At 49.1% G+C, this 14,265-nt stretch overlaps 1 protein-coding gene across 1 annotated transcript in view; it reads left to right on the plus strand.

The window, feature by feature from the left end:
• The window catches only part of MSH5 (MUTS-homolog 5), a 498,728-nt gene that overhangs the window by 195,600 nt on the left and 288,863 nt on the right, over window positions 1-14,265 (plus strand). Inside the window, exon 18 of the mRNA XM_087383476.1 lies at window positions 2,622-2,672. Within this exon, the coding sequence (XP_087239602.1) occupies window positions 2,622-2,672 (51 nt within the window). The remainder of the gene's footprint in view (window positions 1-2,621; window positions 2,673-14,265) is intronic.

Raw genomic sequence — 14,265 nt, forward strand, 5'->3', positions numbered from 1 at the left:
CGCATACCTGAACTTGCATCTTGATCCAATCATTCAGTCCAAAGATAAAATCTTTTACCTGAATTGACTGAGGTAGATTTTAATAAGCTTTCATTACACTTTCTCTGAACTTACTAGTGTATTCCGCCACTAATAAATTTCTCTGACGAAGGTTACAATACTGATCCCAAGCTGATCCCAAGCTCGAGATGCTTCGTCAGGAGGTAAGAAGTGTTTTCTAAATTCTTTTTTAAACCCTCCCAAGTAGTGGATGCCACTCCATCTTTTTGCTGTTTTATCCACCACCTATGCGCTGCCTCATCAAACATATGGGTGGCCTCGTGGATTTTCTTCATATCATTCCTGATTTCACAAATGACGAAGGCCTCGTCCCATTTGTGTAACCGGTCTCTATGATATCGGAACTATGGTCAGACATCCGACCAGAATACTTTTTTGGCCTATAATTGGCAATATTAGGCACCTTAGCCCTCCTAGGCTCGACCGTATGAACACTGGTTTTAGGCTCCATTGAATATTTACCTTTCTCTTCACGAGATGGTCTAGTAGACATACTATGAACCATTTTCTTGAGCTCGGATTGCCCTACATTTGCTTGTAACTGTTGCGCTAAAATCTGTTGCAAGGCACTCTCCAATAATGCAATTCTACCAGATAGTGTATGGCCTGCTGGGCGCAACACCTGCGGGGTCGGCCGGACTCCCGACTCTACGGGATCCACCCTAGAAGCTTCTTCTTCTACTTCCATTTAGGTCGATGGGGTTTTTTTTTTTTCTTTTTTTTTTTAAAACACCTGAATTGTATCTACAATCGAAAGTCCAACTCCCAAAATTACAGCTGACCAGACATATATCAACTGCAAACCAAAACCGCTTTTTCCTATGCTAGGGAAACTCCTGCAATCTCAGAAACCTCAATTCCTTAAATCCAAAAGCATAATCTCGCTCCCAATCCAGCTCACACACCTCAGGCCTACTGTGTTCTAAAGCAAAAAAAACTAGATCCCTTGTTTCTAGTCTTTGTTAGTGACTTATTCTGTCAAAAAAATATATATATATGAGGGATGCAGGGAGGACCTTACGGATTGGGGCAATGGTAAGGGCAAAGGAATCAAGGTCAAGGTCCTTGGTGAGGGTGACATGGCACAAGAGTAGGTGGATCTAAGGCTAAGGGGTCTAAATGCATTAAATGTGCCAAGGGGCAAATGATTTCAATGATATCCCAAGAGAGGGGTAAATGATGCATTGAGGAGATGCCCTCAAATGTAGACATGTGGCATACTAGATCCATCTAGGGAATTGTGGGCTTTGGTATTCAGCATGCAGGTACTTCTCACGTGTAATTTTTGGGATGAGCTTGCTGAACCAGAGAAATGGTTGGGCGGTTATTCATCGTGCCATCCCCTATTATTTTGTATTCGTCAAATTCGTGGTCTTGGCTGAGCTTGTAGTTTTTGGTCGTGATAATTTGGTATCAGAGCTTTGGTCAAATTATTGCATTAGGCTATGGGAGTTTGGAGCAACGTTTCGTTCAGAGTTCAGAGCTCTTCGTTGAAGCATCCGTTGTTGTGGAAGTATCTGTTTAGAGATCCACCTACTCTTGTGCCATGTCACCCTCACCAAGGACCTTGACCTTGATTCCTTTTTTATCATTTATGTGAAGCCGAAACAAATATATTACAAACATTGATCCTTTAAAGGAAAATGTCGATTGACCCTTCCGAGGTCATGTTGCCTCAACTTGAGCATAACACCAGAGATTACCCTTGTGGTCGGACATGGTATTATCATTACCTCTAGAGCACAGTGTATCATTTTGTTGATTGGTGGACATAAGGTTGGTCTTCTCAACCTCTATCCCCCAACAATTTTCTGAGGGGAGGTTTGATCTCTTTCAAGGTGTTACTGGAGGCCAAAGGCCATCGGTGTGAGGTGCAAGGAGTACGTGACACTTGCAACTATGGGTGTTGATATGAAACTACTCGTGACTTCGTCATAAGTGACGGTGCAATGGATCACGTGGTGATGGTGCAACAAGGGGACAAGTCGCTCTCGAGCCTGGAGTACTCTTCCCAAAAGGCGTGCAAGGGGAGATAATATCCTATCAGATGGCTACCAGAGTAGACGTCGGAGAAATCGATTAGCATCCCGTCGCCCAACTGCATCGAGCTACCCAGATGTTCCAGGTGTGTGATGCTGGAAACTGTCTCCCACACATCATCCTCCGGAAGAGGTGGTCGACGTGAGCGAGATGGCTGAGCTGCGTCATGAATCTCAATCCAAGAAATCCGTTGTCCATGTGTCCTGTAAGTCGGTGTGATCGGGTCGATCGCAAAGGCATGTTCTCCCTCTGTGAGCCAAGCCACCATCCCCCAAGTGAAATCCTGCTCATCCTCTGTGTGTTAGCAACAATCCTGAAGGATGCCAGCCATATGTGCGACTGGGCACCCCTATAGACAATGAGCGATCGTCTCAAAAACTGCATCCATACAGCCTGTGGTACTTTAACTTATAGCTGACAAATAGAACAATTATTTCAATAATAAATGTGTGTGTGTCTTGTGTGAAAAGATAAACAAGATTGTAGCATTATTGATTTGTGTCTTTCTAAAATTTTCCCAGTTGGATGAGTTGAAGCACATGTACGAAGGGTTGCCTGACTTTCTTGATCAGGTTTGTCCTTCTAAACAAGTTGCATTTTAAGGATAAGTAACTAACATGGAGCTCAAGATTGCCTTCTTTTGAAAAATTATAAATATTGTTTCAATTTAAGAATGTTCTCAATATCTTTTTGTGTCATTTACTTTAAAAGAACTGCAGGTTATAGGCTCAAAAGAAAGGGAGGCTGCCCCCCTCTTGCCTCATCCTCCCTCCTCTTTCTTGCCCCCCTCCTTCCTCCCCTTCAGTTGTCAAACTGAATATTGTATATCAATTTCATGTGGGAAACTATAATGTTGAGTGGAGGCTATCTCGTATTCTTACACGTTGTTACGAGTTGTTATGTTGCCCTTATAGAATTTTTTCATACTATTTTGGCTTAAATTTCATTTATTGAACTCTTGACCAAGAAACAAATTTTTTGTAGCATGTGACTCTTGACACATTTAAACTGATCTCGGAAGTTAGAACATATTGCAGAAAATTGTGTGGCCTTATTTTGGTTTCTCTTGTCGGCAAAAGAAAAATCATGAGCGTCACAAAAATCATGGGGTTGACGGTAGAGAGTTGTCTTACAAATGTATTACTATGAGATCATGGCCATTTTTTTCATGTTGGTTCCAATGAATGGCCCTTCAATTAGATAGAATTCGTGGTTCTACTTCCAGGTCTCACCTTTAGCTCCATTGCTCTCAAATCATGTGGTGGAGTTTGCATTTTTGAAAAGCTCTAGTTTCTTTCCATTATTGGTGCAGATGGAGTTTTGACTCCTACCAGAGTGTTGTGGAATTATTTTTTTCATGAAAAAGAATTCTATTAAGTATGAATAAAACTCCCATGAGAGCAAGCTCAAAGCAGAAATACAACATGCATAGTATGAAATAAAATGCCAAAAAAATTTCCCTTCAAAATGAAGTAGGAAAAATCCAAGGCTGAGGTTGAAATGCCACTCGCAATCTTGTAGAGAACTCTGAGAAGAAAGGGGAGCCTCTCCATTCCATAAGAAACATAGCTCTCCTAAAAGAGGCCGCCGCTCTAGAGGATCCCTGCATGCTCATCCAAGTGGCGATCAATGTATATATAGTATCTATCCAAATACTGGCCAAAGTATGGGAGGGGTGACCGGGAATAGTCTAGAGCCTCTGTGCATCTAGCTCTCCAAATATGCCATGCTGAAATGCTTGTGAGAATCTCCCAAGAGGAATCCACCAAAGCAAGTACAACACTCAAAGGTAGGGCTGCTACATCTTACAGAGGGCATGACTATACTAATTGTCATCGAACTGAGAAAGTCTAAGAAGAGTCCCCCTTGCCTCTGCCCCGCTGCCTCACCCCGTCCACCCTTTCTGCAGCCCCCTCGCCCTCCCCGCAGCACTCCGCCTCTGCTGCCTCCCCCCTCTGCTCGCTGCGCCCCACCACAGCCCCGCCCGCTCTGCTCTCGCCACCTCTGCCTCCCGTCGCGTCCACCGCTACCACCTCCGCCTCTTCCGCCTTCCTCCTCCTCTTCCCTACGGGCTCCCCTCCCTGCCTCCTCTCTGCTCTCTTGCCCTCTCCTTCCCTCCTTCTCGCCCTCCTCGCTTTCTTGTCCCCCCTCCTCTTTCGCCTTCCGCTGTCCCCCCCTCACCCTCCTTGCCCTCCTCCTCCTTCCACTTCCGTCCTTGCCTTCTTCCTCCTTTCACCCTGCCTTCTCTCTGCCTCCCCCTTTGACGCTCTTCCTCACCCTTCCTTTTTCTTCTTCCTCCCTGCAGCGGGAGCATTTGTGCTTGTTAAGGTGAAAGAAAACCTTGCTGGTGACCCTTGGTCTGGCAAGAGGGACTCTATGGCAGCATCCTCGAATCCCACAACCGTTAAGGTTCTTCTTTCCCCAACTGACAAGCATCAGGTACAACAAGCAATTCAGTCCCTCCAGGACAAGGCGGTCATGGGCAGAATTGTAGGCCTCACACCTACAAGGAGACAGGTGCGAGAGTGGATCCAAGCAAGCTTGGCATTAGAGGGTGACCACATCCAGGAGGTCACCATCTATGGAAGAGGCGTATTCCTCATTCAGCTGAGCTCTCTCGACACCTCCTCGATACTCGTGGAGCAGAGCCCCATCCTCCTTGGCCCGCATCTAGTTTACCTCTCTCCTTGGTATCATGGCTTTACAGTGGAGGACATGGTCATGACATACCATGTGTTACAATAGAAACACCCTTGATCACATGATGACAGGCACGTTGACCACATGTCGACAGGCATTGACCACATGTTGACCATGTGTCAACATAGGTCAACCACCCGACACGAGGGATTGACCACATGGGTTCATCCAGGAGTACTATCTGAGGCGACCATGCGTCAACACATGTTAACCACAAATCAACACATGTCAACCACAGGTCGTCACATGTCAACCATAGGTTAACCAGGAGTACCATGCACAAGGCGATCTCATCGAGAGCTGCACACATGGAGAGTGAGCTTAGCACATGGAGCAATCAGCAGTATTTACAGTTACACAGTGGTTCAATGGTTGAGTGGTGCGGTGATCCAGCTCACCTGCACATGGAGAATTTATACCATCGTGACTAGAAGAGGCTGGCGAGTCAGGGAGTCACGAAGTTGCCGTAGCCATCAAGAGGGCCAATGGCGCAAAAGAGGCTGGCGAGTCAGGGAGTCACGAAGTTGCTGTAGCCATCAAGAGGGCCAACGGCGCAACGGCTATCCTCAACAGCTAAGGAGATAGGAGGATGACCAATGGGGAGAAAGGGGGAGATTCTTAGCGGATAAGGGACCCTCCAAGGCAGGGGATGAGGATGAAGGCGAAGGTGGAGAGGGGATGGGACATTCGGCGTTCGGCATTGGAGCGGGAGAAAGGGGAGTGTGAGGAGAGAGAGAGGCTAGAGCTACGAGCTTGCCAAGGAGGGAGTGTGGAGAGACCTATGTGTACCCCTCTGTCTAATATGGGGATACATCTGTGTGTTTCTGTGACTAAGACGTTCTCATTCTGCAAGTAGACATTGCGAAAGCATTTGATACTGTCCATTGGGATTTTATCTCTCAGACTATGCATAGATTGGGATTTGGCCCTCGACTCGTCCATATCATATATTGGCTCTATTCTCAGGCCACAGCGCAGTGCTTGCTTGGTGGTGGGTTATCAAGAACCTGGACTATGACCCGGTCAGTGAGACAGGGTTGCCCTCTTAGTTCTTTACTGTATGCCATTGCTACCCATCCGCTACTGTTGCATATGGATTATCTTGCAGATACAGGACAGCTTCATGGCTTGCAAATTCCAGGGGCACGGTCTTTTCTTGCACAGGCATATGCTGATGATTCATACTTTATGCCCAGGAATTCTCAAAGTGACCTTTCTCACTTGATGCATACACTGAATGACTTTGGCATAGCTGCTGGACTGCAAATCAATTTTCAGAAATCGAAACTTCTAGCTTTGAAAGAAGCTGATTGGCATGCACTTCTCTGGCCAGGTCACATTATCTCTTCCCACACTATTGTGAGGCATTTAGGCTACCCCATTGGCTGGAATATTAATCCGCAACAACAGCTCAAATGGGTGCTTCAAAAGATCAACAAGAAGCTGGAATACTGGCATTTGTCCACTTGGCCTTTACATGTTCGACTTCGGATAGTACAGTCCATCATTATGGCATATGTGCAATTTTATTTGCCTCTTCTTCCCTGGTCTTTCAAGCATTTGGCTTCCTATATGTCTCAGGCTATGGAGATATTTTGGAAAAGCAAATCTCATAAAAAGGCTTTGCGATTACTACCTATGCAGTCTATTTGTTCACCTAAGACTCGTGGGGGGCTGAACATTCTCAATCTCCAAGTTCATATGTTGGCAAGAAAGAGCACTATGATTGCTGATTTTTTTCAGCAAAAACAGCCATGGGCTATTATGTTAGCAGCAATGTGTGGAAACATGGCGTCTCATGCATATGGGCATTGGATTACAGATCACTGGGAAGCAGTCATGACCACATTTCAAGGGAAAATTCCTGGTTGCCCTGTTTCTAATGCTTTTATTCATGATTGGAAGAGAATTCTCTCATATGCAAAATGGACAGGTGCTTCTTCTCATCATGGTAATAGGTCAAGACAGCCCCATAGCTCCTGTTGCAATGATGTCTTCATCAACAGCCACTTCAATGGGAGTAGTACCCACTTCAGCGCCGGACTTGACATCCCCAGTGGTCAAGCTGCCATTTCGTCTGCCATGCATAACCCTGGTCATTTGAGTCTAGTTTCTACATCCATGACACCCGTGGGTTCACCTTTTGCTCCGATGTCCCTACCATTGCCATTATCTTTACCCTTCCCTCCTCCTTATCCATCCTACATGGCTTTGACCCCTTCCTTCTCCTTCCCAACTGCCTCCGCATCCCTATTGATCCCCACATTCCCCATGTCTTCACCATCTACTTTCGCAATGGTAGCGCCTGCAGCATATGCAGTACCGTCTATCTCCACTATGGCTACATCAGTAGTAACTACATTAGTGTGGTCTCCTGCACGGGGTGTTGTCTCTTCATCCACCCCATCACCATGTCTCCTTAGTACCCACATTGAGTACTGCTCCATCGGGAGGCCCTTTTGCTCTTCCTTCCACCTCAGCTTCCAGGGTGAGTGTGGTGGTTCTCAGTCTTGGAGAAAAAGCAAGACTTCTGGAGTTACTCAACAAAGTCCATGTGAAGACTCAGAAGTTCAAAAGTCACCTACATGAGGATGCGGAAGCTCATGTGAGGAAGTTTCTCACAGCATGGAAAGCCAAGGGTGTGGAAAATGATTATGCCTTCCTGCACATCTTTCCTTCGTCATTGGAGGATGCAGCCGATGTATGGTATAGCCAATTTCTTGCTGACCATTTTCAAACTTGGACAGCTCTAAGAGAGGAGTTTCTACGGACTTTCAAATTGGAGAAGTTTGAACATATGATTGTCCACTGACACCATGAAGCCTGATGAAAGCATCTCTGAGATGTACACAAGGATGAGGGTCTTGGCGGCAAAGATGTCTGTGCCACCTAATGATACTGTCATGAAGGGGTGGTTTTTGAAAGCATTACCCCCTACCATTGCAATAAGGCTGGTTGATAAACTCCTCGAACATGCCTCACTTCAAGACTTCCTAAAGGAAGCTGTCAAGATGGAGCGGTCACAGTTAAGTTTTGCCTCATCAACGACTACGACCACCCAACTCCCAAGAGAGGAGGGATCATCCGCATGGCAGCAAATCAAGGAGGAGTTAGAAGAAATCAAAGAAGGCTTGAAGGATAGAATAAAGATGGATGGCCAGTCGTCCTTTGAGGCCCAGATTTGAAGTGGTCTTTGGTGCACAGAATGCAAGCGTTCTAACCATGGTTACTGGGAGTGTCCCTCCAAGCGTAAGGTACCTACTTCTACGTCATTTTGTACATTTTGTGAGATCTATGGACATGATGCCTCTGAGTGTAGGTACCTCAAAGGATTAAGGAAGCTTCTCCCTGAGTATACTTCGGGGGAACCTCTAGTTGCTGCAGTCAATAGAACGGTATCCATAACTTCTCTCTACACTACGTCGTGCATCTCTACACTGCTTCATGGAGCGCTGTTTCTGGTGTGACAACCTGTCATCACACAGCCTTTTGTCACAGCTTTGCCACTTGTCACTGGGTAGCGCACCAATGCAAATAATGAAAATTCAAGGTTGGCTTGGAGAGATCACCGCACTGGTTCTTGAAGTAATAATGAGACACAATCTATCATTCTGACCACCGTCGTAGCGCACTCTTTGGCCTAACCACCTATCATCGTGCAACCTTTTGCCACAGCTTTGCCACCTGTCACTGGGCAGTGCGCCCATGTAGATCATGAAAATTCAAGGTTGTCTTGGAGAGACCACCGCACTGGTTCTTGGTGTAATAATGAGACGCAATCTATTGTTCTTCTGAACATCGCCACAACATAGTCTCTAGCCTGACCACCCGTCATCGTCCAACCTTTTGCAACAGCTTTGCCACCTATCATCGGGCAGTGCGCCCATGCAGATCAGAAAAATTCAAGGTTGGCTTGGAGTGACCACCACGTTGGTTGCGGGAGTTATGGCTCTGTTACCTATTTTTACATATTATAGGAGGAGACCTATGATGATCATCGTGCTGGCAAACAGAAGGAGATCTATGACAACCATCATGCTGGTTCTTCACCAAGGGAGGTGGCTATGGACCCCCTTATTAACGTGGTCAAAGAGGTGGTTTCCGAGGTGGACATGGAGGTGCAGGCAGAGGTACAAACTTTAGAAGACCCATCATGTGTTACAAATGTGGCGAGTATGGCCACTACCAAGATGATTGTACACAGCCGTTCGGGGGACCCTTGTACACAGTGCAACACAAACGACCACTACACCAGAGATTGTCCCAATGGAAGAGCGAAACCCACATTCCAAGTGAATATGGTTGATGTAGTAGTGGCGGGGGAGGGCAATAGTCCCCATTTGATTGGCGTAGTGTTGGGCGTTGTGACACGGTCACAAACAAAAGGTGAGAAATGTAAGGACGACACAGAGTCAGCACCGGAGACCTCAGCACCAATCCGTTCAACAAGTGTTCCCCCACCAAGGTCATTCTCCCCCTCCAAGGTACACAGTACGCCTAGGAATAGACCACCCATGCTTGGCCCAAATAGACCACCCATGCTTGCCCCTGACAGTGATTTAGATACAGACTCGAAGGGCACACATCCATTAAGGTCAACCACTAACTCCGGAAGTGCCTCATCCTCGGGTGATCACTCTATGCCTTTGAGGTATCGGGAGGTGGTAAAGAGTGTCACAAGAGATCTTCAAAAAAGTTCTAAAGATGAAGGTAGCACACCTCAGTTTTCGTCCCGCAAGTCCAAAACTGTGAGGTTTGCAACAGAAGTGACAACCCTCGGACAGCATAGGGAGAATGAGGCACAAGTAGGTCCTTCCACTTTTTCCCTGACCGCACAACCAACATAGTACACCTCTTGTCTACAGGTGGCTTTCCTCCAGGTCTACTCCAACAAAGAAACGCAAGAGGATCCTTCAAGCTACTCCTTTTAAGTTGATTGCAGGTCAATTGTACAAACTCGGGAAGGACCAGATCTTGAGACGGTGTGTGCTTCCCCACGAGACACAATCCATTCTTGAAGAGGCACACGCTGGCATAGGTGGAGGGATGGTAACACCTTGGAAGGAACTTGTTCCATGATTTTGGAAAGCTTTTAGAAAGTTGCATGAGACTCCTTTTGAATGCACCTTGTGCATCACAGGAGTGGAGGGTAATGTTTCTTGCCGTACCCAAGGGCAAAAGCCCTAGTAATGATGGTGTCACTCCCACTTTTTGAATGAGTCATTGAGATTTTATTGGGGATTCTATCAAAGCGGCTTTCCAGGATTATACCTTCCTCCCTCTTGAAAGGCCTCAGATGCTACTGCTAGGAAGATCATGCGTGCGGGGTTCTGGTGGCCCAAGCTCTTCCGCGACTGCCATGCTCATGTGACCCGATGTGATTCATGTCAATGAGCAGGCCCCAAGCCTACAAGGCACGAGTACCTTCCTCTCAAACCATTCACTCCGGTGCCCCCCTTCTATCTGGGGATTGGATTTCATCGGGTCCATCTCTCCTGCCACACGCTGAGGGAACAAGTATGCTCTGCTTGCCACGGACTATGGAACCAAATGGGTCGAAGCCAAGGTAGTCAAGAACTGTATAGCCCAGGTGGTAGCCACATTTCTATATGACCAACTCATCTCTCAATTTGGCTGTCCTATTGAGTTGATGAGTGATAGAGGATCTCGCTTCCTCAATGACACCATTGCTGCCCTGGTTCACATGTTACAAATAGTTCACAAATTTTCATCTGCCTATTACTCTCGTGCCAATGGTCTAGCAGAGAGCTCAAATCGAACAATGTGCGGGATCATGCATCGTCTTTGTCTCAGTTGTCTAGCAGATTGGGATGACATACTTCCAGCTGCTTTATTCGCCTACCAAACGGCTCACAAAGTGAGTACTGGGTATTCACCCTCCTTCGAGCTAGGCTATGGGCTGGAGGCTGTCATGCCTTATGAATTTCATCTTGACACTCAAAGGGTGCTTCCAGACAAAAATGACAACTTTGAAGCCGACACAATGGAACGATTGTGGGATTTGGAGGCACTAGCAGAGCATCGACGTGAAGCAGTCTTCACTCAAGAAGTGTGGCAAAAACGAGAGAAAGCATGGCATGACCGGAACCTCAGGAAGACAGATTTCAAAGTTGGTGATTTAGTACTCTTGTATTCCAGTAAGTTTCTCAAACACAAACCTAAGTTTGTAAGTGGTTGAACAGGCCCATTTTTCATTGCCAAGCTTATCCCAAGTGGAGGAGTCGATCGTTAGTTAGCGAGCTGCTGCTCCTCCCCGTTCCCCTGCTGCTCCCCCTCCCTCAGCCCGTCTCTCTCAGCCCGTCTCTCTCCCCGTTCCCCTGCTGCTCCCCCTCAGCCTGTCCCTCGCCCCTCCCTGCTGCTCCCCCCCCTCCCCCCCTGCTGCTCCGCCCCCTCCCCCCCCTGCTGCTCCGCCCCCTCCCCCTGCCTGTCCCTCGCTCCCTCCCTCTGCCCTTCCGCCCCCTCTCCCTGCTTCCGCCCCCTCCCCCCTGCTGTCCCGCCCCCTCTCCCTGCCTCCGTCCCCTCCCCCCTGCTGCTCCGCCCCCTCTCCCTGCCTCTGCCCCCTCCCCCCTGCTGCTCCCCCCCTCCCCCCTGCCTCCGCCCCTTCCCCCCTGCTGCTCCGCTCCCTCTCCCTGCCTTCGCCCCCTCCCCCCTGCTGCCCCCCCCCTCCCCCCTGCCTCCGCCCCTTCCCCCCTGCTGCTCCGCTCCCTCTCCCTGCCTCCGCCCCCTCCCCCTTGCTGTCCCGCCCCCTCCCTTGCTTGCCCCTCGCCTCCCCCCTGCTGTCCCGCCCCCTCCCTGCTTGCTCTCCCGCCCCCTCTCTTCCTCTCACTCCTCCCTTTCTTCTCCTCTCCTTTCCCCTCCCTCCCTCTCAGCTTTCCCCTCTCCCCTCTCAGCCCCAGCCCCTCTCCTCCTTCCCTCCCCTTCCCCCCTGCTTCCTCCTAGCCTCCTTTCCCCTCCCTTGTCCCCCGCAGCTTTTTTGGAACGGAAGGAGCTTTTATTCTGTTCGAGTCGGCCTCCTCACCTTGATTGGCGATGGATACCCCGTCAGCCAATCCTACTCCATCTCCACCGGCCGCGAAAACTATCACTTTCTCTAAAGACGAGTTGCAGCAGCTCAAGAAGGATGTAGAGATTGAGTGCTCTACCACATTGCTAGCACGCATCTTCGGGTCTCACCCTTCCAGATCCCAAGCCAGAGACTGGATGCTTGCGGCTCTTCCCCCAGACCTCGCTCCTCGATTGGTAGATGTTCGCCTTCTGGGACGAGGTTTTTTCCAGGTTGTTTTTGACACTCCAGAGGCTGCGAGCACTGTGCTCAAGGCCGAGTTTTTACACCTGGGACACAGGATGATCTTCTTTGAAGCCTTTCAGCTTGGTTTCGACCCAGTAGAGGCAGATAAGAAAATCTTCTCGCTCTTCATCAGGTTCCCCGGGCTTCCCCAGGTTTACCATCGACTTCTTTCTTCTATTGGGGAGCATTTTGGCGCAGTTGCTGAGATCCCACCCCTCCCTGGGTTGCCATTGACTGCAGCAGAGGCAACCAAGGCTGATGGGGTTCCTAGAGTTAGGGTCCTTTGCAAGGATCCTAACCTCGAGATGGACCACGTCATGATCCAGCGCCCGGATGGTTCCTTTTTTCGCCAGAGAGTGGAGATTTCAGGCAGGCAGGATTTGCAGGACCTCGGGACACTTTGCCAGGGATTGTCCTAGGAAGAAGAAAAGGCCTAAGAAGCCCTCTGGTACAGCTACCGCCTCAGGGCATCGACAGGGGGGACAGGGGGGGGGATTAGACCTGGCACTTGCCCCTCGACCTCGACAGAGGGGTGGTACAGGTCCAGCTCCTGCTCCTCGTTCTTCACGTGGCAGTCCTGCTCAGTCAGGTGGTGGTACAGGTCCAGTACCTATTCCTCGGCCTCGTCAGGGGGGTGGTACAGGTCCTTCACCTGCTCCTCGACCCCCACCTCCCTCAGGCACACGCGACGCTTTACAGTGGGTTCCAGTACGTGTGCAGGTCCCTCCTTCAGTTCACGAGGGTACCTTAGTAGACTCTGCTTCACCACCTCGAGCTGTCCTTCCTGTCTCACCTTGCACAGTCCGAGATGCTGAAGCTTCGACCTCCTCCCCAGTTGCAGCTTCTTCCTTAGATCCAGCACTGCCAGATGTTCCTCTTGAGGACGGAGAGATCTCCGCGGCTGGGCAGACACCGGGTAGAGAGCATTCCTCACTCCCTCCCTTGGATAGGGGGAAGGGGATAGCTTACACTGTTGATCCTCTTCCCTCACAAGGGATCCTTCGTACTCCGGTGTCTGGATTGCTCCACAGGAACTCGTTCTCAGCCTTGGCAGAGAGTTCAGATTTCCCAGAGGAGGAGTTTGTGCCCGCTACTTTTGGAGAGCCAGTGGTTGGATTTCCTATTGACAGGGCTTCTTCTTCAGGTGCCAGGATTCTTTCCCCTATTGACTTTCCTCCACCGGGTTCCTTCCCTCCTTCCTCGAGCAGGAGGTCTTCCCCTGTTGAGGGGTTTGTTTCCGCCACTAGGTCGGGTAAGGTGTTCCACTCTACATCCTCCCGTCGATGAGGATTATCAGTTGGAACATACAGGGCCTAGGTGGCGTCCCACATCGCCGCCGTAGACAGCAGCTTCATCCAGGTGTTACTGGGGGTCCCATTGATATATTATTTATTCAAGAGCACAAGCTGGATTATAGAGATTGTGCCAAGTCGGGCAAGTTGCTTTTAGGACATACTTTTTGGTCGCCTGCATTGGGCACTAGGGGAGGCACTTCTATTTCAGTTTCGCAGTCGGTTCTCCCCTTAGTTGTTGGGCACGGAGTGATTATCCCCTCAAGAGCTCAGTGGATTATTCTTTTGATTGGAGGGCGTAAGGTTGGCTTCCTCAACCTATATGCCTCCAACATTAGAGGGGAACGTGTCCTTATGTGGAAGACCTTGCTCTCCTGGGCCCCCATTGTGGATTCTTGGGTGATTGGAGGTGACTTTAACATGGTCGAGTTACCTTCAGACAAAAAAGGGGGTAGAGAAGGCGGACTTCACTCTTTGGAGAGAGCAGCTTGGGATGCCTTCCTTTTCCATCTCTGTGGCAGAGATACTTGGTGTGATGATGCCTTTCTTATTCAGCCACAGTCCCTCCTGTTCTCTTGGTCGAACAGGAGACAACAGATGCCTATTCATGCACGCATTGACAGATTTTATGTAGATGACTGGGCACTAGACAGAGGTGGATCGGTATGCATTGTTGCGGGGGTTTCCACCTCAGACCATTTCCCTGTTGTTCTGGCTATCTCAGAGCCTCACTTGAGAGGCCGATCTGCCAGCATCAGGATTCCAGATGCCTTTTACACAGAGGAGGACCTTACAGAGGCAGCCCTACGGATATGGTTTGCTCATGTCCAGGGAGGGCAGCCACATCCTTCACATTTAGCCGCT

Source organism: Dipteris shenzhenensis, chromosome 13 (assembly GCF_047967505.1).
Source record: "Dipteris shenzhenensis isolate YYH24624 ecotype China chromosome 13, Dip_SZ_1.0, whole genome shotgun sequence".
NCBI lineage: Eukaryota > Viridiplantae > Streptophyta > Polypodiopsida > Gleicheniales > Dipteridaceae > Dipteris > Dipteris shenzhenensis.